Raw genomic sequence first — 20,477 nt, 5'->3', positions numbered from 1 at the left:
GGCCGGCTCATCGCATTCCCTCCCGACTTAGGCGGGCTGGGGCATTGGGCCGGCTCTGCTGGAGCCCTGCTCCCAGGCCTGACCCCCATCCCAGCCTCCGGGAGCCTCCCCGGGGTCTTCTCCGGGTGGGGGGTTGGCCGGACAAAGGAGGTAGCCCTGCGTGCCCCAGCCCAGCCACCTCCCACCTCCAGCTCCTTCGGCTGCACCCCCGTCCCACTAGGGACGCTCCCAAGGTGCCTGGCCCGCCGTGCCCGCCACACACAGACAGATGGCAAAGGCCAGAGGGGATGGGAAGAAGTCTGGAAACAAGTTTGTGAAGTGAGCTGGAAAGAATGACAGCCCAGGCCAGCCCCGCTGCCACTCAGCTTCCGGAGGGTCTGACCCTTTCGTAATCCTCTCCTCCTTTCCTTGTCTGCCCTGCCCCCGGCAGCCTCTGCCGTGCCCCCACAGGCCCAGCCATCTCCCCGCTGTGCTGGGGGCCCCTCCTGCTTCTCACCCAGAAGCTGAGCCCCGGGGCTGCTGGTGCCTTAAGTAAAAACAGGCCACCATCAACAGTGTGGTTCTCCACGGGGTCCCTGCCTTGTGACTCACCTCTTAGGGGCTGGGATCCCGGGGCCGGGCCCGGGACACAAAGCACGCACGCACGGGGCCACCACCTGTGGGCCGGCCCCACCTGAGCCCTTGGCCTCTGCAACAGCCGCGGCTCGCCCCGTGCATCCTTCCCCAGACTGTGAGCTCCTCTTACTCTCCTGAGGACGGGGCAGGGCACCGAGCCAGGGCTCCAGAGTGAATGAAAGACACAGAGGCACAGAGACAGAGAGAGGGAAAGTAAGTCTGCCTTCTGACTGTCCCGGTTCCCTTTGAGCAAGAAAATTCCGGCTCCAGCACAGACCAGCTCTGTGACCTTGGCCGCATCGCGCAGTGCTTTAGGCCTCAGTCTTCCCGTATGCAAACTGGAGACAATGACAGCATCGGCCATATGAAGCGAATATGAGGTCTGCACGAGCTAATGCGATCAAGTACTCATGACAGTGCCTGGCACAGATACACGCCGCGGTCACTGCGAGCGAATGTCCTCCGGCCTCATCTGGCCTCACCGCCTCCCTGGATGAGCAGTCCGGCCATTGCTCAGCCCGGGTTCCCTTGTCGTGCTGCAGGGAAGCGGGCGGCTCACCGGAGGAGGTGCCCCGAAGCCCTGCTGCTTCCAGAGCCCATCTCCCTGATGGAAGTGCCCGGCACTTTGGGGTCCTCATCTGGAAAACGCTGGTCATGTGACGCATCGCCTCGGAGAGACACGGGGAGGGTGAAGTGAGGTGTGCGAGGCGAGACCGTCCAGGCCGCCCTGATGGTGGAGCAGGAGCCCGCCAGGGAGTCACCAGTGTGAGAGGCTGGCGGGGCTGTGACAAGCACGGGGGCAGCCGGTGACGGAGCAGGCGGCCGGGGAGGCTCCAGGAGGAGGACCTGAGGGCTGCATCCGCGTATCCAGCATATCCCACTTTCTAGTCCCTTATAGGGGACTTACTGTCCCTTTTCTGTAAAGCAGCACTGGCGTGCCTTTAGTGTCACCATGGTGGGGCCTCCCTTGGGACCCTATGGGGCACAGGGGGCAGAGGCCGGACCCGGGGCCCTCCGCTGCGTCTGCGCAGGGACCCCTCTGCCCTGGGCAGCCTGGGACTAGCCCCTAGCTCCACAACACACGTGGGGCCGGCGCCAGCACGGGAGGTGACTGTCCAGCAAAACGTGCCCCTGGCCTCTCTGCCCTGAGCAGTGACCTCAACAGCCGGCCAGATGAAGGCCTCTCCTCTCTGAGGCCAAAGGTCGGCGCTTTCCTCAACCCACCTTTGCTGAGACGAGCCCTCCCGGGGCCCTCAGCTCTTCCACGGGGACACCCTGCCTCCCCACCCACCCCACCCCCAGATTGTCCCCAGGAGAGCTCTGCCTCCTTCGTCTCCACCCGACTCCCTTCTGTTCTGTCCCTGTGGGCAAAGGCGCTGGCATTCGAAGACTTGGGCTCAAGTCCTGACTGTCTCCCAGCCGCCGACCCAGGGCGCTCTCCAGACGTCAGGGCCTCAGCGGCCTCGTCTTCGAACTGGGCAGAACCGCAGCCCCACATCGCAGGCTGAGTGATGGGAATATAAGCTGTCTTGTGTTTAAGGCGTGAGCATGATGCTCTCTCCTACTGTAAACGCAGGCGGGATCGTTACTGGTCCCCGGGGCCCGCAGGCTCACCTCTGCCGCGAGCCGTCCCTGGGCCACTTGCCCAATGGCCAACGCTTGCCACTTTACTTCTGTACCTTCCCTTTTACCACTCCCCTTGCCCCCTCCACATGCCACCCCGCGTCTTCTCTTAGTGGGGCCACTGAGGCCTCTTCCTGGCTCCTTGGTTGGCTCTGATTTGTCCTCAAGCGTGGCTTCGCACAGCGGGATCGTGTCGCACCCTTTCGGAGAAACCCTCCTGGCATCTTCAGGGTGACGTCCAACGCCCTCCGTGCCTACCTCCCGCACCCCGACTTTTTCCCAGCCTTATCTCTTGCTCTATCCCTCCATGAGAGCTCGCTACCGTCATTCTAGATGATTCCTCTGTTCCCAGAGTGGGGAAGGGGAGAAAAAGCACATTCCTTAGGTCTCTACGCTTTTACTACACCGTTTCCTTAGCTCACAATGTCTTCATGTGTGTTTTTACTTACTGACAACTTCCTTGTCTTTCACAGCTTGCTTCAAATGCTCCCCCTTCCATGAACCCTTTCTTGATTCCTCCTTTTAAAAGTAAGCACTCCTAAGGGGCGCCTGGGCGGCTCTGTCGGTTAAGGGTCTGACTTTGGCTCGGGTCATGATTTCATGGTTTGTGAATTCGAGCCCGGCATCGGGTTCTCTGCTGACAGCTCAGAGCCTGGAGCCTGCTTCAGATTCTATGTCTCCCTTGCTCTCTGCCCCTCCCCGCTCCCTCTCTCTCTCTCTCTCTCTCAAAAATAAACATTTAAAAAATAATAAAAGTAATCACTCCTTCTCTTGCATTTTCCAACCTTGTTTAGCATTTACCTCACCCTGGATAGGAAGGACTATGATTCACCTTGTATCCCCAGGGCACTGAACAGCTTATAACCCTCCGTGGGCCGAGATCGCTCGCCGTGCAGCCCCCAGGCAGCCTACAACCCTGAAGGGTACACAGCCAGCCCAGAAGTCAGGCCACTGGTGCACAGCCTGCCTCTGCAGGGCTGGGGTGAGGAGGTGGAAAGTGGGGGTTCGCTGAACTCGCCTGGCCACGGTTTCTGCCCTCACAGGGCAGGTTCTCAGGGAAAGACTCTGACGGGTGAACATGGGATATGAACACGTGAAATCATCACAGGAGTGGATGGCCCCCTGGGACCTTGGGCAGCATGGTTTCTTCTCTCTCCTGGTCTCCTCTGCGGGCCTCTCTGAGACAGGGAGGTGGACAGACGGGGAGAAGTTGACACGCAGCAGGTGCCACTGTCTACCTGTGAGTCCCCCCTGCCGCACAGCTGGCCATGATTCTTTGGAGTTCCTGCAGATTTCCAGAATCACCCACGCCCCAACCAACAGCTGCTACAAAGGTGGCTTGTTTCTCTCTCGGGACACAGCGAAGCCGACAGCCTGCCTCCATATGGGTAACGAACTTCCAGAAAAGCCCCCGCCGCCCAGTGGTTCCCGCTCCGGGCTGCGGCTGGACACAGCGGCACGCAGGGAGGGTGAGTCCCTCCATAAACCGCAGTTGTAAGGTCCTCTGACCGTCACCCCACTTGTGCCCGCCCCTCCCTCTGCCGCCCCCATGGCTCTTCACAGCCCCCAGCACGCACACAGCCTGCGTCCCGCGACCTGACTGCATGGCGGGCGAGCCTAGCTGCTTTTCCCCTAAATGTGTTTCACGGTGTGGGACTCCACAGTTGACCGGGTGCTTTAGCAGTAACCCTGTGAGATCATTATTTATATGTAAGAGATGAGCTCATGGAAACTCAGAGAGGTTAGTGGCTCTTCCAATGCCAAAGAGCGAGGCCTGGAGCGCTGGGCTCCACACCGGGGGCTCCTGCCCCGCAGAAACGGCCACCGTGGCCTCTCTGAGGGCTGGCCCGTGTCTCACCCATCTTGTGTCTCTTGTAGCGCATTGCACGGTGTCCTGTGGATAGAGGCATCCAGAATTTTTCGGTGTTGGAATGACTTTGTCTTCAACAGGGCAGAGAGGGAAGTAGGAGCTAGTCGACATCTTCCACAGCCTGAGCCACGTTTCCCCTCCACCCCCCCCCACCCTGAATTCAGCGGCAAGACGGGGCATCCTCTTCCAGAACCTCACGTGGCTGGGTACCGCGGCTCCTGCCGCCGGACAGTCGCTCCTCCCTACAGACAGCACAGCCCCGACCGGCCCATCTTCCTGTCACGCGGGAGTCAGGGTCGCCAGAGCCGATCCTGAACAACACAAGGCGAGGTAAAACGGACGCGCAACTTACTTCGTGGAATATTCATCTCTGGCCGGGCAGGCGGGCAAGGGCACCTTCAGTTTTACAGTGGCAGAAGCAGATACTCAGAAAAGCTAAGGACCTCGCAGGGCTGGGCGCTGCCCCCTCACCGGGGGTCCAAACAGCTGTTGGAGCACAACTGTGGGAGCAGCCAGAAGGAAGGGCCACCAGCCACGGCTGGGAGAGTCACGGGAGACGTGACAGAGGGCAGAGGAGGGGAAAGGGGGTGGTGCAGCATCAGGGGGACTAGGTGTTAGAGTCCGGTCGTGGGGGGTTTCGCCCCGCGGACATGGGTCCTGGGAGGCGTGGCCCCCCACACAGGGTCTAAGCCCCGAGCAGGGACATACCCTTATGGGTGGAGAATGTCAGTTATCACAGAGTCCAGCCCGAAGGGCTCCGTCTGCTTCCTCTAATCCAACAGCATCCTCTGTGCAACCTTAACGCTTAAATAATGTTTTCTCTGGAAATATTTCAGACCTTCAAAGAGCTATGGAGATAAAATAATGTATTATTTGGCAATAAGAAGGAATGAAGGACTGATACATGTTGCAACGTGAGTGAACCTTGAAAACATCACACTAAATCCAGAGAAATAGAAAGTAGATCAGTGGTTATCCGGGACTGGGAGGGCTGGGGGGACACGGGGGCTGGCCGCTAAAGGGCCTGGGGTCTCTTTTGGGGGCGATGCAACGTTCTAAACCTGATTGCGGTGATGGTGGAATTCTACCCTTTAAGTGGATACATTGTATATGCAAATTACATCTCAATCAAGCATGACCCTGGCATACCCACCATCCAGCTTAAGAGTTTCCAATATAGCCAAGCCCTCAGGCACCTTGGCCTCACCACGTCCCTCCTCCCCTCAAGTGTGATCCCTCCTCCCCCCGAACGTGATGTTTATCACCCCTGTGCATTTCTCCATATACTTATGACTGAGGCATATGTTCCGTGAATAATGCGTCGTGTTGTTTTATATGTTTCTTAATTTCATAGAAATGAATTATATTGTAAATATTCTCTCTTTTTTTTTGAGAGAGCAAGAAAGAGAGTGAGTTCATGTGCACGCAAGTGGGGGAGGGGTAGAGAGACAGGGAAAGAGAGTCCCAAGCAGGTGCTCAGCATAGAGCCCGATGAGGGGCTCGATCCCACAACCCTGGGATCACGACCTGAGCCGAAATCAAGAGTGGGACACTCAACCGACTAAGCCACCCAGGTGCCCTGTAAGTATTCTCTTGTAATTTGCTTTTTTCCCTCGATAGGATACGATGCATCCAAGGTATTTGCCTGGCCTGAGGTCAAGTTCATCCATGCTCACTGCGTATATTTCATTGGCGAAACTACCGTAGTTTAATATCCCACAATGTGTCTCCACTCTGCTACTGACAAATATTTAGGTTTTCTTTTCCTTTTTCCCATAATACACTTGGTGTCGCAGTGAACACCCTTTCCTCTCTTATGCACGTGTGAGTGTTTCTCAAGGACATCCCAGAAGGGGCAGCAACACTTGACCAGATGCTGCCAAATTATCCCTCCAAGTCACTTATCTCTCTTTACACGTGAGGAACCTGAGGCCCAGAGAGAGGACCGTGACCCGCTCAGAGTCCCTCAAGGTCTGGGACTGATTCCCAGTCCAGGGCTCTTCTGGCCACAGCACACTGCCTTTCCGGAACTCTCCATTTCCTTATTTTTATTTCTCCACAAATCCCAGTGACCACCCAGTGGGCGTTATCAGAGCCGATCAAGGAGAAACACATTATCAACGTTGTCCAGGAGGGCTGGGGATCTGGAAGTGCTTTGGGGAGGAAACGGGGAAGAAATTAACTTTGGAGAATTCCCCAGGCAGCTGGCTCTGAAGTGCAGAGAGGATGGCCGCGAGACAAGAGGCATTTCCAGGGGCGGCCGTGGTCTCCGTGCCCTTCCCACGCTGCCTCCCTGGCCCTTCCCTCCCAGCATTGGGGACTTCCCTACCTCTGCAAGGTAACAGCCAGCCCTCCTCTGGGGCAAGTTGGTTGCCTGAAATGGGGCCACAAAGGCCTGAATTTGGAGCCCAGGGTCTGAGCTTTATTGACTGGCCGTCTGATTTCAAAAGCACGACCTCTTCGACCTCTTTGGTCTGGTTTGACCCTGGCTCCCTTTACCCACAGCCTCTGCTCTAAAGGATGTCATCAGCACACAGGTGTCACTAGGGAGCCTGCTGGGCATGCAAAAGGGACAATGGCAGGAGGGGAGGCCTGTGGGGACAGCAGGCCACATTAGGGACTGGGACCTTTCACCTAAGGGCGAATGAAAGGAGGAAGTGCTTTCAAGAGGGTTATGCAGTAGTTTTTCAAGCATCATTCAGGCTTCTGGATGAAGAAGGGATCCCAGGAGGCCGGTTAGGGGCTTCTACGGAGACTAAGGTGAGAGGTGGGGCAGTTCTAACAGGAGGGTTGGGGAGGAGCTGGATGCAGTCAGCAGGGTGGGAGGCGGGGTGGGATCGGTGGGGCTTGCTGGTGCGTGGGATGGGAGGGAAAAGGCAGTGTCTGGGCTGACTCCCAGGTTGCAGCCCAGGTGCTGGGCATGTGTGGTGGTGACACCATTTCCCAGGACCAGGGATGTTGGACAAGGGCCAGGCCTGGGAGAAAGAGGCTGGCTTTGGCTGCGTGCACTCTGAGGATGGGCGGCCTGTGACACATCCAGGTGGAGAAGTCACGGAGGCCACCTAGTGTGGTTCGTAGGTGGGGAAGGTTCTCCTGCCTGGAAACCCGCAAAGCCTCCTCTCAGTGTGTAAGAGCCTCATGCCGAGTTTTGCGGCCAAGCGTCTGCGGAATCTAAATCAAACGGTTAGTGATGGGAGCCAAAGAGAAACCCTCACAGGTGTATCCATCTTGGCCTGTTTCCACTTCCCATCTGAGGACAAATGACTTGCCCCAGTGGGTGGTTTTGCCTAGATTATACACGGAGCGCACACCGGGCATTATGTTTGCATAGACAGCAGAACTAAGGGACAAGGCTATGGCAGGGGCGGAGGGTGGAAGGAGCTTTAGGGATGCTGTAGCAGGGCCGGAGGGGTTAAGAGTTTGTCAGGTAGAAACAGAGCAAAGCAATCAGAGCATCATGAGTGGATGTGAACCCATGAGACACTAGGATATGGGCAGGGCAGGTGAGAAGTCCATTTTACTGAAAGAAAAAGGAGTACAGCATAATGGGAGACAGGTCACAGATCCTAGGCTTGAGAGACAAATGGCCTTATCATTGGGGTGGGGTGTGTAGGAGCACTAGGGAGCCACGGATGGTTTTTTGAGCCATCGAGTAGAATTGATAGGACGCAACGATGATGGTGTACATGGATGAAGGAGAAGAAGGCATATTAATGTTGCCACTGGCTTGGAGCCTGGGTGTTTGGGAGATCAGATGGGCCATGAGACAGGACTGCAAAGACAGAAGGGGAAGGTGGAGGTGGGAGAGGGGGAAAGAAGCTGACACAGCACAAAAGCCTGGGGGAAGAAAGAAGCAGAAATAGGGAGAGTTGGAATCGAATAGGAGGGTCTCTTATCAGGCTGGCCCTCGGGGATATGTGCTTTAAGGAATAGCCAGGAATGACTCAGAATTAACCCGCCAATTATTTGCAAATAAAGCAGAGTTGACCTGACCACGGTATTTCTTTAGTGTAAATGTTCTCCCTAACACATCCATCAGCTCTGCACTCTTTTTCTTTATTAATGGCACCCAGGGACACTTTGGTCTAAATTCTCCCTTTTCTGGGTTAGCTGAGTCGGTGTGCGTGTTTGTGCGTGGAGGGGTCTGCTCTGCGGCAGTCCGAGAGAGGTGAGGGGGGCTTTCTCCAGGCTGGAAGCTATGGCCATAGTCCCCATCCATGAAAATGTCCTGAGACTGTTGGTGGTGGGGGGATAGGGAATCTGCCACCAGGGCAAACGGGGCAAGGCTAGACAAGGTTCAGGACATGTGGACACCAGCTCCTCTCACCACCTATGGAAAATAACCAAGTCCAGAGAGGCAGTTCCAATTCGAACGTAATAGCAGCACATGAGATAATGGAGCCCTGCGCATAGGCTCACAGACTTCCGTTCCTGGAAGGGGCTTCTCTTCCCTTAAGCATCCTCCACATCATTGCTAGCATACAAGTTGGATCAGGTCACATCCCTGCTCCCCAAACCTTCACTGACACGACATCATCTCCTGAAGGGGAACAAAGCCAGGCCACAGGTGTTCACTGCTCTCCACGCCTGTACCCACAGCAGACATCATTAAGCGATTACCGCATAGTCTGCTAAGCCTGCATGTAGCCTCAGGATCTGACTCTGCACTCTCCAGGCAGCCACTGCTAATCGATCACCCTCGGGATGAAAACCATCTCCCTCTCTTTGGAGGAAGAGAGCTGGAACTCCTCAGCCTGGCCTTTTGCTATCTTTTCCCACCCTGATTTCAGATCACTGCTTCTATGCTCCAGCTTCCTTCACCTGCTCGTCATTCCCAGTCTGCCTTTTTCTTATTCTCAGAGCCTCTGTCCAGGCCAGTGTCTCAGCCCGGAATGCCCTCTAGGCAGATTGCTGGTTGTCTCTCCATTATCTGTTCTTCCACGTCTGACGGCAACAGACTTGAATCTGGGCATATGGCTGCCCAGCCAAAAAAAAAAAAAAACTCTGCCTGGCCTCCCTTGGCCCCGGTAACCATGTGACTAAGAGCTGACCACTGGGATCCGAGCAGAAGTGATGCATGTCGGGATTTTCTTTTTCCTTGCAGTTTTGCTCTTAAAGGTTTGGGTATATATTCCCCCAGCCTCCTTCTTCTCTCACGCTAGCCAGGGATGGTGAGAACAAAACGATTGTCAGCATCACGCCACATGAAGATGGCAAGGCCACCTTCCCAGCCCTGAACCACAGTCCTCTGGCCTGCTAAGGAAGGGACCTCCCCTCTACCTTGTTAGGGCCCCTGTATCTGGAGCTCTGTTGTTATGGGGGCAGCTCAATCTATACCCTAACTGTATGCCCTCCTGCCAACCTCCAGTGCCACCTGTTCGGGGAAGTTTTCCCTGAGTCCCGAGCTCCTCTGGGATCCCTGGCACTTCGTATGCCTCTCATCAGCACACTGTAAACCAGTGGAAGGCCATGGGCTCTCCCATGAGCCAGGCCGAAGGCAACTTCTCTCCTGTCCATCCATTCTCTGTACCAGGGCTGGCTAAGGTGCTAATGCAAAGATCTCACCATCCCACCTGTCATCCATGCTGTGGCAGTCCAAACCTCTTGGCCTGGTGGCCAAATCATGACTCTGGCCTACACTTCCGCCTCAGAGGTGAGGCCCCACAGCCGTCTGCACCAGCCGCTCAGCTGACGAGGCTCCTTCTGTGTGAAATCCCTCACCGTGCCAACCCCACCCAGCCCCAGCGTGGCGGGCCTGAAGGAGCTGCTTCCTTGATGGCTGGCGCCCATATTGTCCTGCTCCTCATTTGTTGCGAAGAACAAGGAGTGGGAGTTTCCCTAATCTTTGTATGCTTCCTCAAGTGGCCTGGGAAGTCCCACAGTGTGTGCATTGGTTCCCAAGGCCCTTCCCCTGTCCCACCAGGCCATATCCTTTGCAAACGGCCCACGCTTACTCCTCTGAACTTCTGGTGGCTGTGACTGTCCTAGTGAGGCCCAACCTTCAGCACCCTGGCCCAGGCCTGCGGGCCCATCACGGCCCTGGAAAACAGCGCATGTGGCCCAGGAGCGGTCAGATCTCAGCCAGTACGTGGCTATTTTGGGACAGGGAGGATCCTGGGAGGATGCTGGCGAGGTCAGAGTAGGAAGGGAAGGAGATGGGTTTTCTGCCCATGATTATGTGTCCTGAGCCCTCTGGAGGCCATCCAGGGGCCCAAGGCTGCCACTAGGAAGGACACACCCAGGGCTCCACCTTAGCCCAGCCAGCCACAGAGGCAGACTGGGGGCAGGCATGGGCTCAAGATTCCAGGCTCGGATCCCAGCGGCCACAGGAGGCAGAAAGAGCGTGTGTTTATGTGTTCTGTACCAACAGCGGTGACTTCAGCATCAGGCAAGACTCAGGACACTCTCAGGGTGGGGTGGGGTGGGGTGTGTGGTGTTTGAAGGCGGGGAGGTGGGAGGTGTCAGAAACCAGCCAGAGGGCAGATGAAGAACACAGGAAAGAATCCAACCTCTCAGGAATGATCCCTGATGCTAACTTACTGAAGATGCGTTGAGCATCTCTGTACGGGCACGTTCTTAGATGCCAGCGGGACAGAAATGATGATGCTTTGACTTTGTGGGCAGCACTTTCCAGCGGTATAAGTCCTGCAAATATCAGGAACCTCAAACTGGTTCACAAAGTGGTTTTATAAACTCTGACCCTACGGAAATAATCCGAGAGGCATCATTTAGGTGCAAGAACGAGAGTGGTGTTCTACTCATGAGTCTGGACACCAGAGATCCACGCTGCCTGTTTGGAGTGTTCTGGGAGCGGCCATCCATCAGTATGAAGTGCCCGGTACTGTTCCTGGCACGTAGCAGGTACCGGGTTAGGGGCAGTGGCAGCGAGCCGTGTGGCCTGCAGCCTCCAGCGTGGAGGGGGTAACTTCACCATGGGGCGAGAACCCTCGGGCTGGACGGAAGGAGAAGGTGCAGAGACCCACCCGAGAGGACCTAGCCCATCTCAGCAGATGCATTTTACTCCGCGGTTCCGTTGTCTGAGATGCTTCCACATGGCCCTTCCAGTCCTTTCCTGCTGCTTCTCCAAAAAGCTGGGAGAGCATCTTAGCCTCCTGATTTTTGCCTCAATTTGGGGTCCTCTTATTAAATTCTCCTGATGTTACCCCCCTGTCTCTGATCTATAATTTGGGCCAAACTGCCCTCCGGGTGATTCTCCAGCACCCTAAACACCCCTCCCAGGAGCCTTTGCTCTCTCCTCCCATCTCCTGCCTGCCGGGTCCCTGCTGGTGGCCCCTCCCCACCCCTCCGCACTGTCGTCTCCTTCCCACCACCTCTGAGTGCTCGCCCTTGCTTTACCGCTCCCTCCTCCCAGTCCAAGACCCCTGGGTCACACACAGACTCCCAGAAGTGAGGAGAGGTGAAGAACCTTTCCTCGGAAATCAGAAGTGAGGAGAGATTGGAACCTTTCCTCCTTCCTGCCGCATCCCGCCCCAGCCCCGAGCCTCCCAGGACTGCCTGAGCCAGACTCTCCCAAGTGCAAAATTGACGCCTGTCCCCACTTGGAGGGCAGGCGGGACACGTGAAGCCCAATCAGGAAGGAGAGGGAGAAGCCTCCGCCTCACCATAAATGTGCAGCCCACACGGCCCCCAGCACCAGGGCACGGTGTTTGACAGGACTTCTGTGCATCTTCAAGTACAAGAGGAATGGGGGCACTGACAAGAACAGTACTTTCTAAGAATCAGGAAAAGCGCTAAGTACTTTGCATGACTGTCTCACAGAGTCTCGACCATACACCTGCAAGGTGGCTACTATCCCCCTTTGTCACACCAGGCAACTGAGACAGAGAGGTTCAGTAATTCTCTCAAAGTCACACAGCTGATAAATGTCAGAGCGGGACCCCAAACCTCTATTGTCTGTGGCTCCAAGTGTCCCGCCCTTCAGCCGCATTCTAGACTTGGAGCAGAAGATGGTGGCAGTTGACCGAGAGCTATGGGGACAACAGGCAGGCTTAGCTGAAGCATGGGCTGCCCTAGAGGGCCCGACGCTTACGGGTGCTCCGCCCAGGCCCTGACACCCTTCCCTCACCTTCATCCCAGCTCATTAATCTTGGCATTCTTGGGGCGCCTAGGTGGCTCAGTCGGTTGAGTGTCCGACTTCAGCTCAGGTCACGATCTCGCGGTCCGTGAGTTCGAGCCCCGCGTCGGGCTCTGGGCTGATGGCTCAGAGCCCGGAGCCTGCTTCTGATTCTGTGTCTCCCTCTCTCTCTGCCCCTCCCCCGTTCATGCTCTGTCTCTCTCTGTCTCAAAAATAAAATAAACGTGAAAAAAAAAACAAAATTAAAAAAAAAAAATCTTGGCATTCTTTTGACAACAAGTTTCCCAGATGCCAGCACTCAACGTCCTGGGCCCTGTGGGAGGGAGAGAGCTTCCCAGGATTCTGGACACCCTTTTAATTAACCCCGACGACCCTCTCCCGACAGGCCAGCTGAATCCCGTCATGGCCCCACCGTTTCCCGTGGTGGCACCCTCAACAGTGAGTCTGCCCCAGCTCCGCTCATTCCTCTGACAATGTGGGCTCTCCATTTCCCACACGCCCACCACCTGTTGGCCTCCTTGCCCTGGCCCGGGGACCCTGGGTGAGGACTACCGGGACCCCTGGGCACCTGTGCCCTGTGGGGGTCCTGCCATTGTCACATGCCCGCAGAGGGTGAAAAGGAGCCTACTTGGGGCTGACAGAGGCCCTGAGCAGGGCAAGCCCCTCTGTGATTACTCGAGGGTGTCCCCGCTCCTCATTGTCTTTTTCTGGAGCTTCCTTCCTGCCCCACAAAAAAAAGGATAGCCCATCCCAGTTACTCATGGAGCAGTGACACTTGTCCATCTGTCATTCTCATAGCTTAATCTTAATGACTACTCATCTAGAAGAGTCCTCGTGAGCTGTAACTGGTCACTATCATTAACGGTGGACTGTGCCATTGAACTCACCACGCAGTAGGGAGCCCAGCACGGAGTGGGAACCCCGGGTGAGGAGCACAGGAAGAGCACTCGAACAGGAGTCCTCACTAGTGATCTGAGCAGATAGGGCTGGTCGACGGCAAAAGCGGGATCCGAGTCCAGATTACCACCCCCCCCCCCCACCACCTTGCAGCCTCGAATCCGTGTGTGAGTATGCATTGACGCGTGTCGCCTAGATGCCGTCCAGCAAACGCACAGCGCCCTGAGCCATCCGGCTAGGGCAGGCAAGTTTTACGAGGATGGACTCATTCATTCATTTGTGTAACAATTTTGTACACCTACTGTGTGTCGGGAGTTGTGGGCACAGCGGTAAACTTGACGAGCCAGGTCCCTGCCCTCGTGGGCTTCTGTTTTCTTCAACTCTGCATAACGCTTCGTAATTTTCTGAACGCAGCCATGCCCATCGTCATACGTGATTTCACCCCCTGGCAGGCTCCCCCTCCTCCCACAGAAGGGTTTACAGATGAACGAATACGTGAACAACTGAATGACAAACGGCAGGTGGGCGGGCCAGTTGACCAGCAGAGGGGAGGTAAGCATTTCAGATCCCGTCATTCCCATCTTTCACATCAACAGTGATGCCGCGAGCAGGTGTGGTGAGATCACGCCCACTAAGGGGGCCTCCGGTTCCGGTCCCCCTCCCGGTCACCTATTCGCAGGGCTCCTTACCTGGTGGGCAGTGACACCCTGCAGACGTCTTCGGGGGGGCCTCCCGGCGCCTCCGAGAGTGGAGCTTCCATTTCTGCGAAAGGAGACAGAGAAGAGGGATCACGGATTGGAAGGCCAAGCCCTGGGAAGGGTCTGCAGGCTGGTGGGGATGGAGGGGGAGAAAGGGCCACCTGGGGGCCGGCGGGAGGACTGTTCCTGGATCAAAGACTGGCCACAGGCGTCTGCGTAATAAGAAGCAGATGGAGAAGGTCCTATCTAGGGAATCTCAGTGTCTGATGTCTTCTGAGTGCTCTTAAAGAAATTAACCCCAACCCCAAGGCCCTATAAACCAGTTGTGGCCTCCCTGCACTCCACAATCACGGGCACAATGACCCACTTTTCTCGGCTCTCTGCTAATTGTTTCCTGTCTAGGTCTGGGGTCCTGATTGATCCTGGCGTCAGGGACAGTGACTTCTGTTCTGGTGTCCCTCACAGCCAGGCACAGGCGGGCCTGGGCAGCGGTGGGGGAGAGGGGTTGAGCAGACCACCTTGCCCCCCTATGGGAACTCTTCTTTGCAAAGCACTGAGCCAATCAGGAAGGGCCCCAAGGAAGTGGCGGCAAGAAGACCGAGGCGTCTCCTGCCCTCGGAGCTGCCATTTCCGTGGTGGCGATGGACAGGCACACGGCTGTAAGCACCAGCATCCCAACTTTTCAAAGGGAAGTGTGCCGAGCGCCTCGGTCCCCCAGCCACACAGCGTGGGCCACACTGGCACAGAGGCTACAAGGGACGCTTCCGGGGCGAGGCTACCCGCGTTCCTACGCAGTCCTCCGACCCTGAGCAGGATTAAGCCCCGCTGGGTTAATGGGAGGATTGAATGGTCGATGCAGAGAAGGAGCGGAGCCTGCCCGCCCCCCGCCCCCCGCCCCGCCCCCGCCAGGAGGCACACACGATGCGTTGGCTCTTGTCACACTCCCAGGTTACAGGTGAGGAACCCCACGCACAGGGCGGGGAGACTAACACGGCCAAGGTCAGAGGTGGAGTATGGCACCGGGCTCGGATGCTAGTTCGGCAGTTAGAACCTGGTATAGCCCCGGGGCCAAGTTAGCCTTTAGATGTGTTTTATTCGGTTCCTCCAGTGATGTTTTTTTTTTTTTTTTCATTGACTTTGTTTCCAGTAGTTTGAAGTGACTGATTTCACATGTAAAGCTGCCACAGCCACAGCCACAGCCACAGCCACCGCCACCGTGGCTCGCAGGCGCTGACTCTGACCAGTATACTGAGGTCCCTGCATGCGAAGCAGGTGGGAGGCCAGCGGCCCAGCCCCCAATGCACATTTCTCCATCGTCTGCCTCCTCAGTGCTGTGTGGTTCTGCCGCTCAGGCTGGGCCCGGGAGAGGTAAAGAAAGTCATAGGATTTGGTGTCACCTGTTTGGGGGGGGGTGGAGACGGAAGGTCAGGAAAGCTTCATGAGGATTTGTAATGTCTGCGGAACCCCCCCCCCACCCCCACCCCGGGGAACTACCACTGAGCTGGCCGATTTTGCCCGGAGAATCACCTCTATTTCTCACAGTCTAACTCTAAGGGAGATTTAATAGTGATCTCATTTTCTACGTCAGGAAACGGAGGCTCAGAGAGGCTGAGTGACCTGGTGGAGTCACACAGCTGTGTCCACAGTGGGTCTGGGATGAGACCTCAGATCTTTTGACCCAAAGTCCACTCTATCCTGCTGGAGAGAGGTGCATGATGCCCCCACGCGAGAGAGTACAGCAGACCAGGCGGGGCGGGGGGTGGTGGTTGCTGGGCAGAGGCTCTGAAGGCAGAAGGGGGCTGAAGGTCAACATAGACAGGAGGGAGGGGAAGGGAAGAATGTTCCAAAGGGGAGGCCCTCGCTCACAAAGGGCGGCTGACACACACATATTAGGTAGACAGATGTTGAGGTCAGGCTGCAGGTGGATCCCTACCAGGCAAACAAATGACCCCCCAGCACAAAGTCTGGTGAAGGGCCCAGCTCTGAGCCCAGCTCACGAATCCACTCATCGCTGGGGGACCATGTGCATCCACCTGCAACCTTGCAACCAATAACCTGTGGGCTCTTCAAGGGGCTTATTTGTGGCTGTGCCCGGCACACAGTTAGGCATGTGCCTTACGTCTGCTAACAGGCAGGGCCAGCCAGCGAGTGACAAGCCAAGGCCAGCTGGGTTTGCACAGGGTTGCGCTCACTCAACCCCAGCGACATGCCAAGCAGAGGTTGGGTCCTGGAGCTAGAGAATGCAACGCAAGGGGTGGACGGGGCCCCTGCCTTCGCGGGGCTCACCTTCTGGTGGGGGAGACAGAGAAACAAACAAGCAAACAATTCAGTGGTAAGTGTGGCAGAGAAAAATAAAGTAGGGTAAAGCGGACAGAGTGATGGCAGGAGGTACTGGAAACTCGGGGGTCAGAGAAGGGGTCTCTGTGGAGGGGACGTTCAGCACTGACCTGGCGCGAGCAAGGAAATGAGTCATGCGGAGACGTGGAGGGGGTGTGTTCCAGGCAGAAGGAAGCAGAGGCAAAGGCCCTGAGACAGACCGCGCAGAGGATTAAGGGTGCTAGAGGGGGTCGGGGCAGCATGGCTGGAGGGCTGAGCGCGGTGGGAGGGCACAGGGCAGGGCACTGGCAAAGGCCGAATTTATAGTGACACAGGCCCCTGACATTTCCATGCCCTCTTGACAGCCAGGAAACTTGCTGCTTACAGTTGGATGCTGTGGCCTTGCTCTAATTCGCTACCATTATCCCGGATGAGAGCCCAGCAGGTGCTCGGTGCTTCCCTGGATCCTTCAGCTCGCGGCCCCTGCTTCTCCCGCCTCCTTCCTTCCCAACCCCAGCGCCCTTCCCCCAACGTCCCTGTCAACTGATGACCCTGAGAAAACAGAAGCAGCCAGAAGAGGCCTGCCAGAGGCTTCCGCCACCCCACCGTGCACACCCGCCCACACGCGCCTGCGACGGCACCTGCCCCTTCTCTCTGCTTCTCCCACGTGAGGCCAACCTTGCACCTGCACACCAGGCTTTCCCCGCCCACCCACATCAGCAATTCCCTGCTCTAGGCTCCATCCTGGGCTCTCATCAGGCTTGGCCTTTGCTATAAAGGGCCAGCTACGGAATAGTTCAGGCTGTGCAAGCTGCACGACGACACAACCACTCAGCTGTGCTGCTGGAGGCGAGAAGCAGCCATAGAAAACATGAAACGCAAAGCTGTGTTCCGGTAAAGACATATTTACGAAAACAGGCTGCGGCCGGGATGTAGCTGTCGCCTGCCCATCCCTGATGTAATCATTAGGCAGACACGCTGCTGTTCCTCCCACCATAAGGAGAAAGGAAATGAAAAATCCTCTCTTGACGACGCTCTTTCCCAGGCAAACTTCTGGAGCACCCCTGCAAGGCTCTGACCCTCCCTCCACCAAGCGCTGTCCCCCAGGTCGTCAGTGACCCCCATGTTGCTAAGCCCAGGGGACAGTCCTTCTCATCTCAGCCTGTGACAGTATTCGCTCGCCCTTCTTCTTCCTGACATACCCTCTCCACCTGGCTGCCAGGACACCACCCTCCCAGTTTTCCTCCTGCCAGTCCATGCTCCTTCTGTCTCCTCTGTTGGTTCCTTCTTATCTATTTGGAGGCCGCAGGGCCCTGGCTCACCTCTTTTCTCTCTGCTCTGGCTCCTGGGGGCCCTCGCCCTGCGTCACGTCTCCTCTGTACGTGACGATGCCGCCCCCTCACTGCCCCTCCTGCTTGGATCTTCCTCCAGAACCAGACGCACGTATCCAGCTCCCTCCTTAACATCTCCATTGATAGGATCTCAAAATTAGCTCGGCAAAACCGGGCCCCTCATATTTCGTCCCCGCTCCCCTGGGCCTGCCCCTCTGCTGTCTTCCTCATCACAGAGAATGGTGACTTCATGTCACCAGACCCTGGAGGTCATCAGTGATGCTTCCTTTGCTCTCACCCCACGCCCATTTGGCCAACAACTCCTGTTCTCCACTTTCTGGACACATCCGGGATCCGACCCCTTTCCACCACCTCCGCACTACACCCAGTTCAAGCCTCATCATCTCTGTCCCAGTCACCGTGATAACCTCCTGGTGACCCCCTCGTGATAACCTCGTGATAAATCCCTGCCTTAACCTTGCCCCACAGAGCATTCTCAACATGGCCGCCAGGGGGCCACACAGGCCTCCTTGATGCTCCTGCTCATGCCAGGCTTTCTCCTACCCCAGGGCCTTTGAACTTGTTGGCCTGTCTGCTTAGGATGTTCGTTTCCTAGCTAACCACCGTCTCACTCTCAGAGAAGTCTTCTCTGCCCCCAGTGCCCTCCTGCGACATACTTCCTATCCCTCCTCCCTGTTTTACTTTTCTCCTTTGGATTTCGTTGCGTTGTTGGCTCATTTATCTTGCTTCCTGTCTACGCTGATCACAGGAAGGTAAGTTCCACAAGGACATGGTCTGTTTTCGGCTCTCCCACTGTGTATTAAGCAAGAGATATAGCCCCTCGGGGCCTCAATTTCCTCATGTATAAAACGGGGATGACATTAGTTATCCCCGGGACTACACAGGCCAGATAGAAGGATAAAATGAGATGAGATCAGAAAACAAAAAGAGCGTCCAGATGTGAACAACGGGAAGCGTTCGCTGCCATATCGCCCGTGCCTAGAACAAGGCCCGGCATATGGTAGGTGCTCAATAAACAGCGGTTGTTCATAAATCAGGAGATCTCACATCGAGGTGTGGACTTCCGATCTCTCTTATACAATGGGGCATCTAGCAGCACTGGGCCATGGCGACGACTGGGTGGTGCTGAGAGATGGCTGTCCGTTTTATGTGGGCATGTGCTGCCCAGGTCATCACAGTACCTCTCCCTGGCCGGCTTCGCTTACTTAGGCCACCAGCCTGGCCCCCTTAGGCATCCGAGCTTGAGACCCCTGGTGAGAAATGTCCAAGAGGAAGCTCAGGGGTGGGTGGAGACCCTGCCTAGACTGCAGCGTGGACCCCCAGTCACCCTGGATGGAGCAACCCTCCTGCTCCACCCCTGCTGGCGGCCAGGGCCTCCTGGAATGCCCCGCATGGCCAGAGCCGAAACATGACTGCCTGATGTTCGCAGCTATTAAAATGCCTGTATCAGTATCAAAGGGAAAATGCCAGGCGGCTGGCTGGCTACTCACTCCCCCCAGAGAAGGCGTAGAGGCCTGGCCTTGGGTTTAGGGGCCACTCCCTCCCTGTGCTTAGCTCCAGGGCTCTTAAAGGGCTCAGGCTCCACCTGGGCCTCTGTAATACGTGGGTGTGTCCAAGTGGTGGGGGGGGGGGGGGGTGGAGCCCAGAGCAGGTGAGCTCCGCACTCCGCACTCCGTGGCTGTGACCTTGATCCTGGCACCTCCCCTCCCACAGGGAATTTCTAAAATGGGGCTATTGCCCCCCCCTCCCCCACCAACCTCCCAGTGTTACTGTGGAAAACGCCTTGGAAACCATAAAGAGGGTCCTGCCTGCAGCCCTGCCTTTCGACCTTGAGCTGCCCATTGACATGACCACACTGAGCAGAGCTCCGGTCCCTGCACCAGCGTCTGATTACAATACCTGGCCCACAGCGGTGTGCCATCCCATCTGCCAGAGCCCCTTTCATCACCCCGTGCCACACGGTCACTGGGATGGCGTCCTGTTGGAGATCAAGCCAGTTCTTGGAGGGCAGGGCCTGGTCTGGTGTTTCGGGTCCACACTTGAACTGGATTAATCGCTTGGAGGTCTGCCCTTCCCTGGGGTGCAGGGGGACGTGGGCTTCGGCAGAATTTGGAAAGATGGAGATGGGGGAGGGGAGCGTTCTGGTGAGGAGCAAAGACACAGAGGCTGGACGGAGGCGGTGCAGAGCCAGTCTGTGGGCCTAATCCCAGGGATGGCGGGCGGGGGCTGGCCCCGCAGACGGGCTTTGTTAAGGGGACAGGCCCATGGCGGAGCGCAGGAAAATCAGCGCGGGGAAATCAAGACGGAGGAAATTGAGACACTCAAGCCACACCCGCCCAAACTGGACTTGCTCCGGGGGCCGGGAGGGGGTGCCATGGGGTGTGCCCAGGGAACTGTCTTCTTCCTCCCTCCACAGTCCTCTTTGTGCAATGCACTTGGCACCTGATCACAGACTCCCAGGGCCGTGAAACAGGGCCCCGAGGGGCCGCCGGATGCCACGGGCTGCCTCCGCCCCCCTGTTTCACCAGAACCGCACAGGGGTGTCGCTCCAGGCTCCGCAGACCAGAAAGAGTTGAGGGAAAGGAGGTGAATGCCCCGGGGTGAGTTTTCCAGCCTTCATACGAGAAAGTCCTTCCTTTCACCTAACCTTCGGCCCTGCTGCTGCCTCAGGGAGTTAGGGAGTGGGGCCCTTGGAACTATGCGGATGTGGGTGGGGGCCAGGCTGTCACGAGCCTAGGACTAAAGGTTCCAGGGGCCTGGGGTAGTTTCGGGGCCCGGTGCAGGATGAAGCAGGGGTCCCCTACACAGAGCAGGGAGGGGCTGGGCTGAGAGGGCTAGAGTGGAAGCCAGGAGCCTCTACTCTCCTTCCCTCCTTCTAGCAAATGGGTACTGAGGACCTATGCATGCAGAGCCACGGGAAGTGCCAGGACACGTCGGGGCAAAGCAGACACAGAGGCTGCCCCGTGAAGCTTACTGTCCAGGCAGAGGCACCACGAACCACACACATCAAC

The 20,477-nt window shown here is 56.9% G+C and overlaps 1 protein-coding gene across 1 annotated transcript in view; it reads right to left on the bottom strand.

Annotated features, from left to right (window-relative positions):
- The window catches only part of COL13A1 (collagen type XIII alpha 1 chain), a 147,076-nt gene that overhangs the window by 116,394 nt on the left and 10,205 nt on the right, over nucleotides 1-20,477 (bottom strand). The window contains 1 exon segment of the mRNA XM_042960600.1: nucleotides 13,790-13,862. Coding sequence (XP_042816534.1) covers nucleotides 13,790-13,862 — 73 coding nt within the window.

Source organism: Panthera tigris, chromosome D2, assembly GCF_018350195.1.
Source record: "Panthera tigris isolate Pti1 chromosome D2, P.tigris_Pti1_mat1.1, whole genome shotgun sequence".
Taxonomy (NCBI): domain Eukaryota; kingdom Metazoa; phylum Chordata; class Mammalia; order Carnivora; family Felidae; genus Panthera; species Panthera tigris.
Note: the sequence above shows the minus strand (reverse complement) of the source record. Positions and strands in the feature narration are given on the sequence as shown.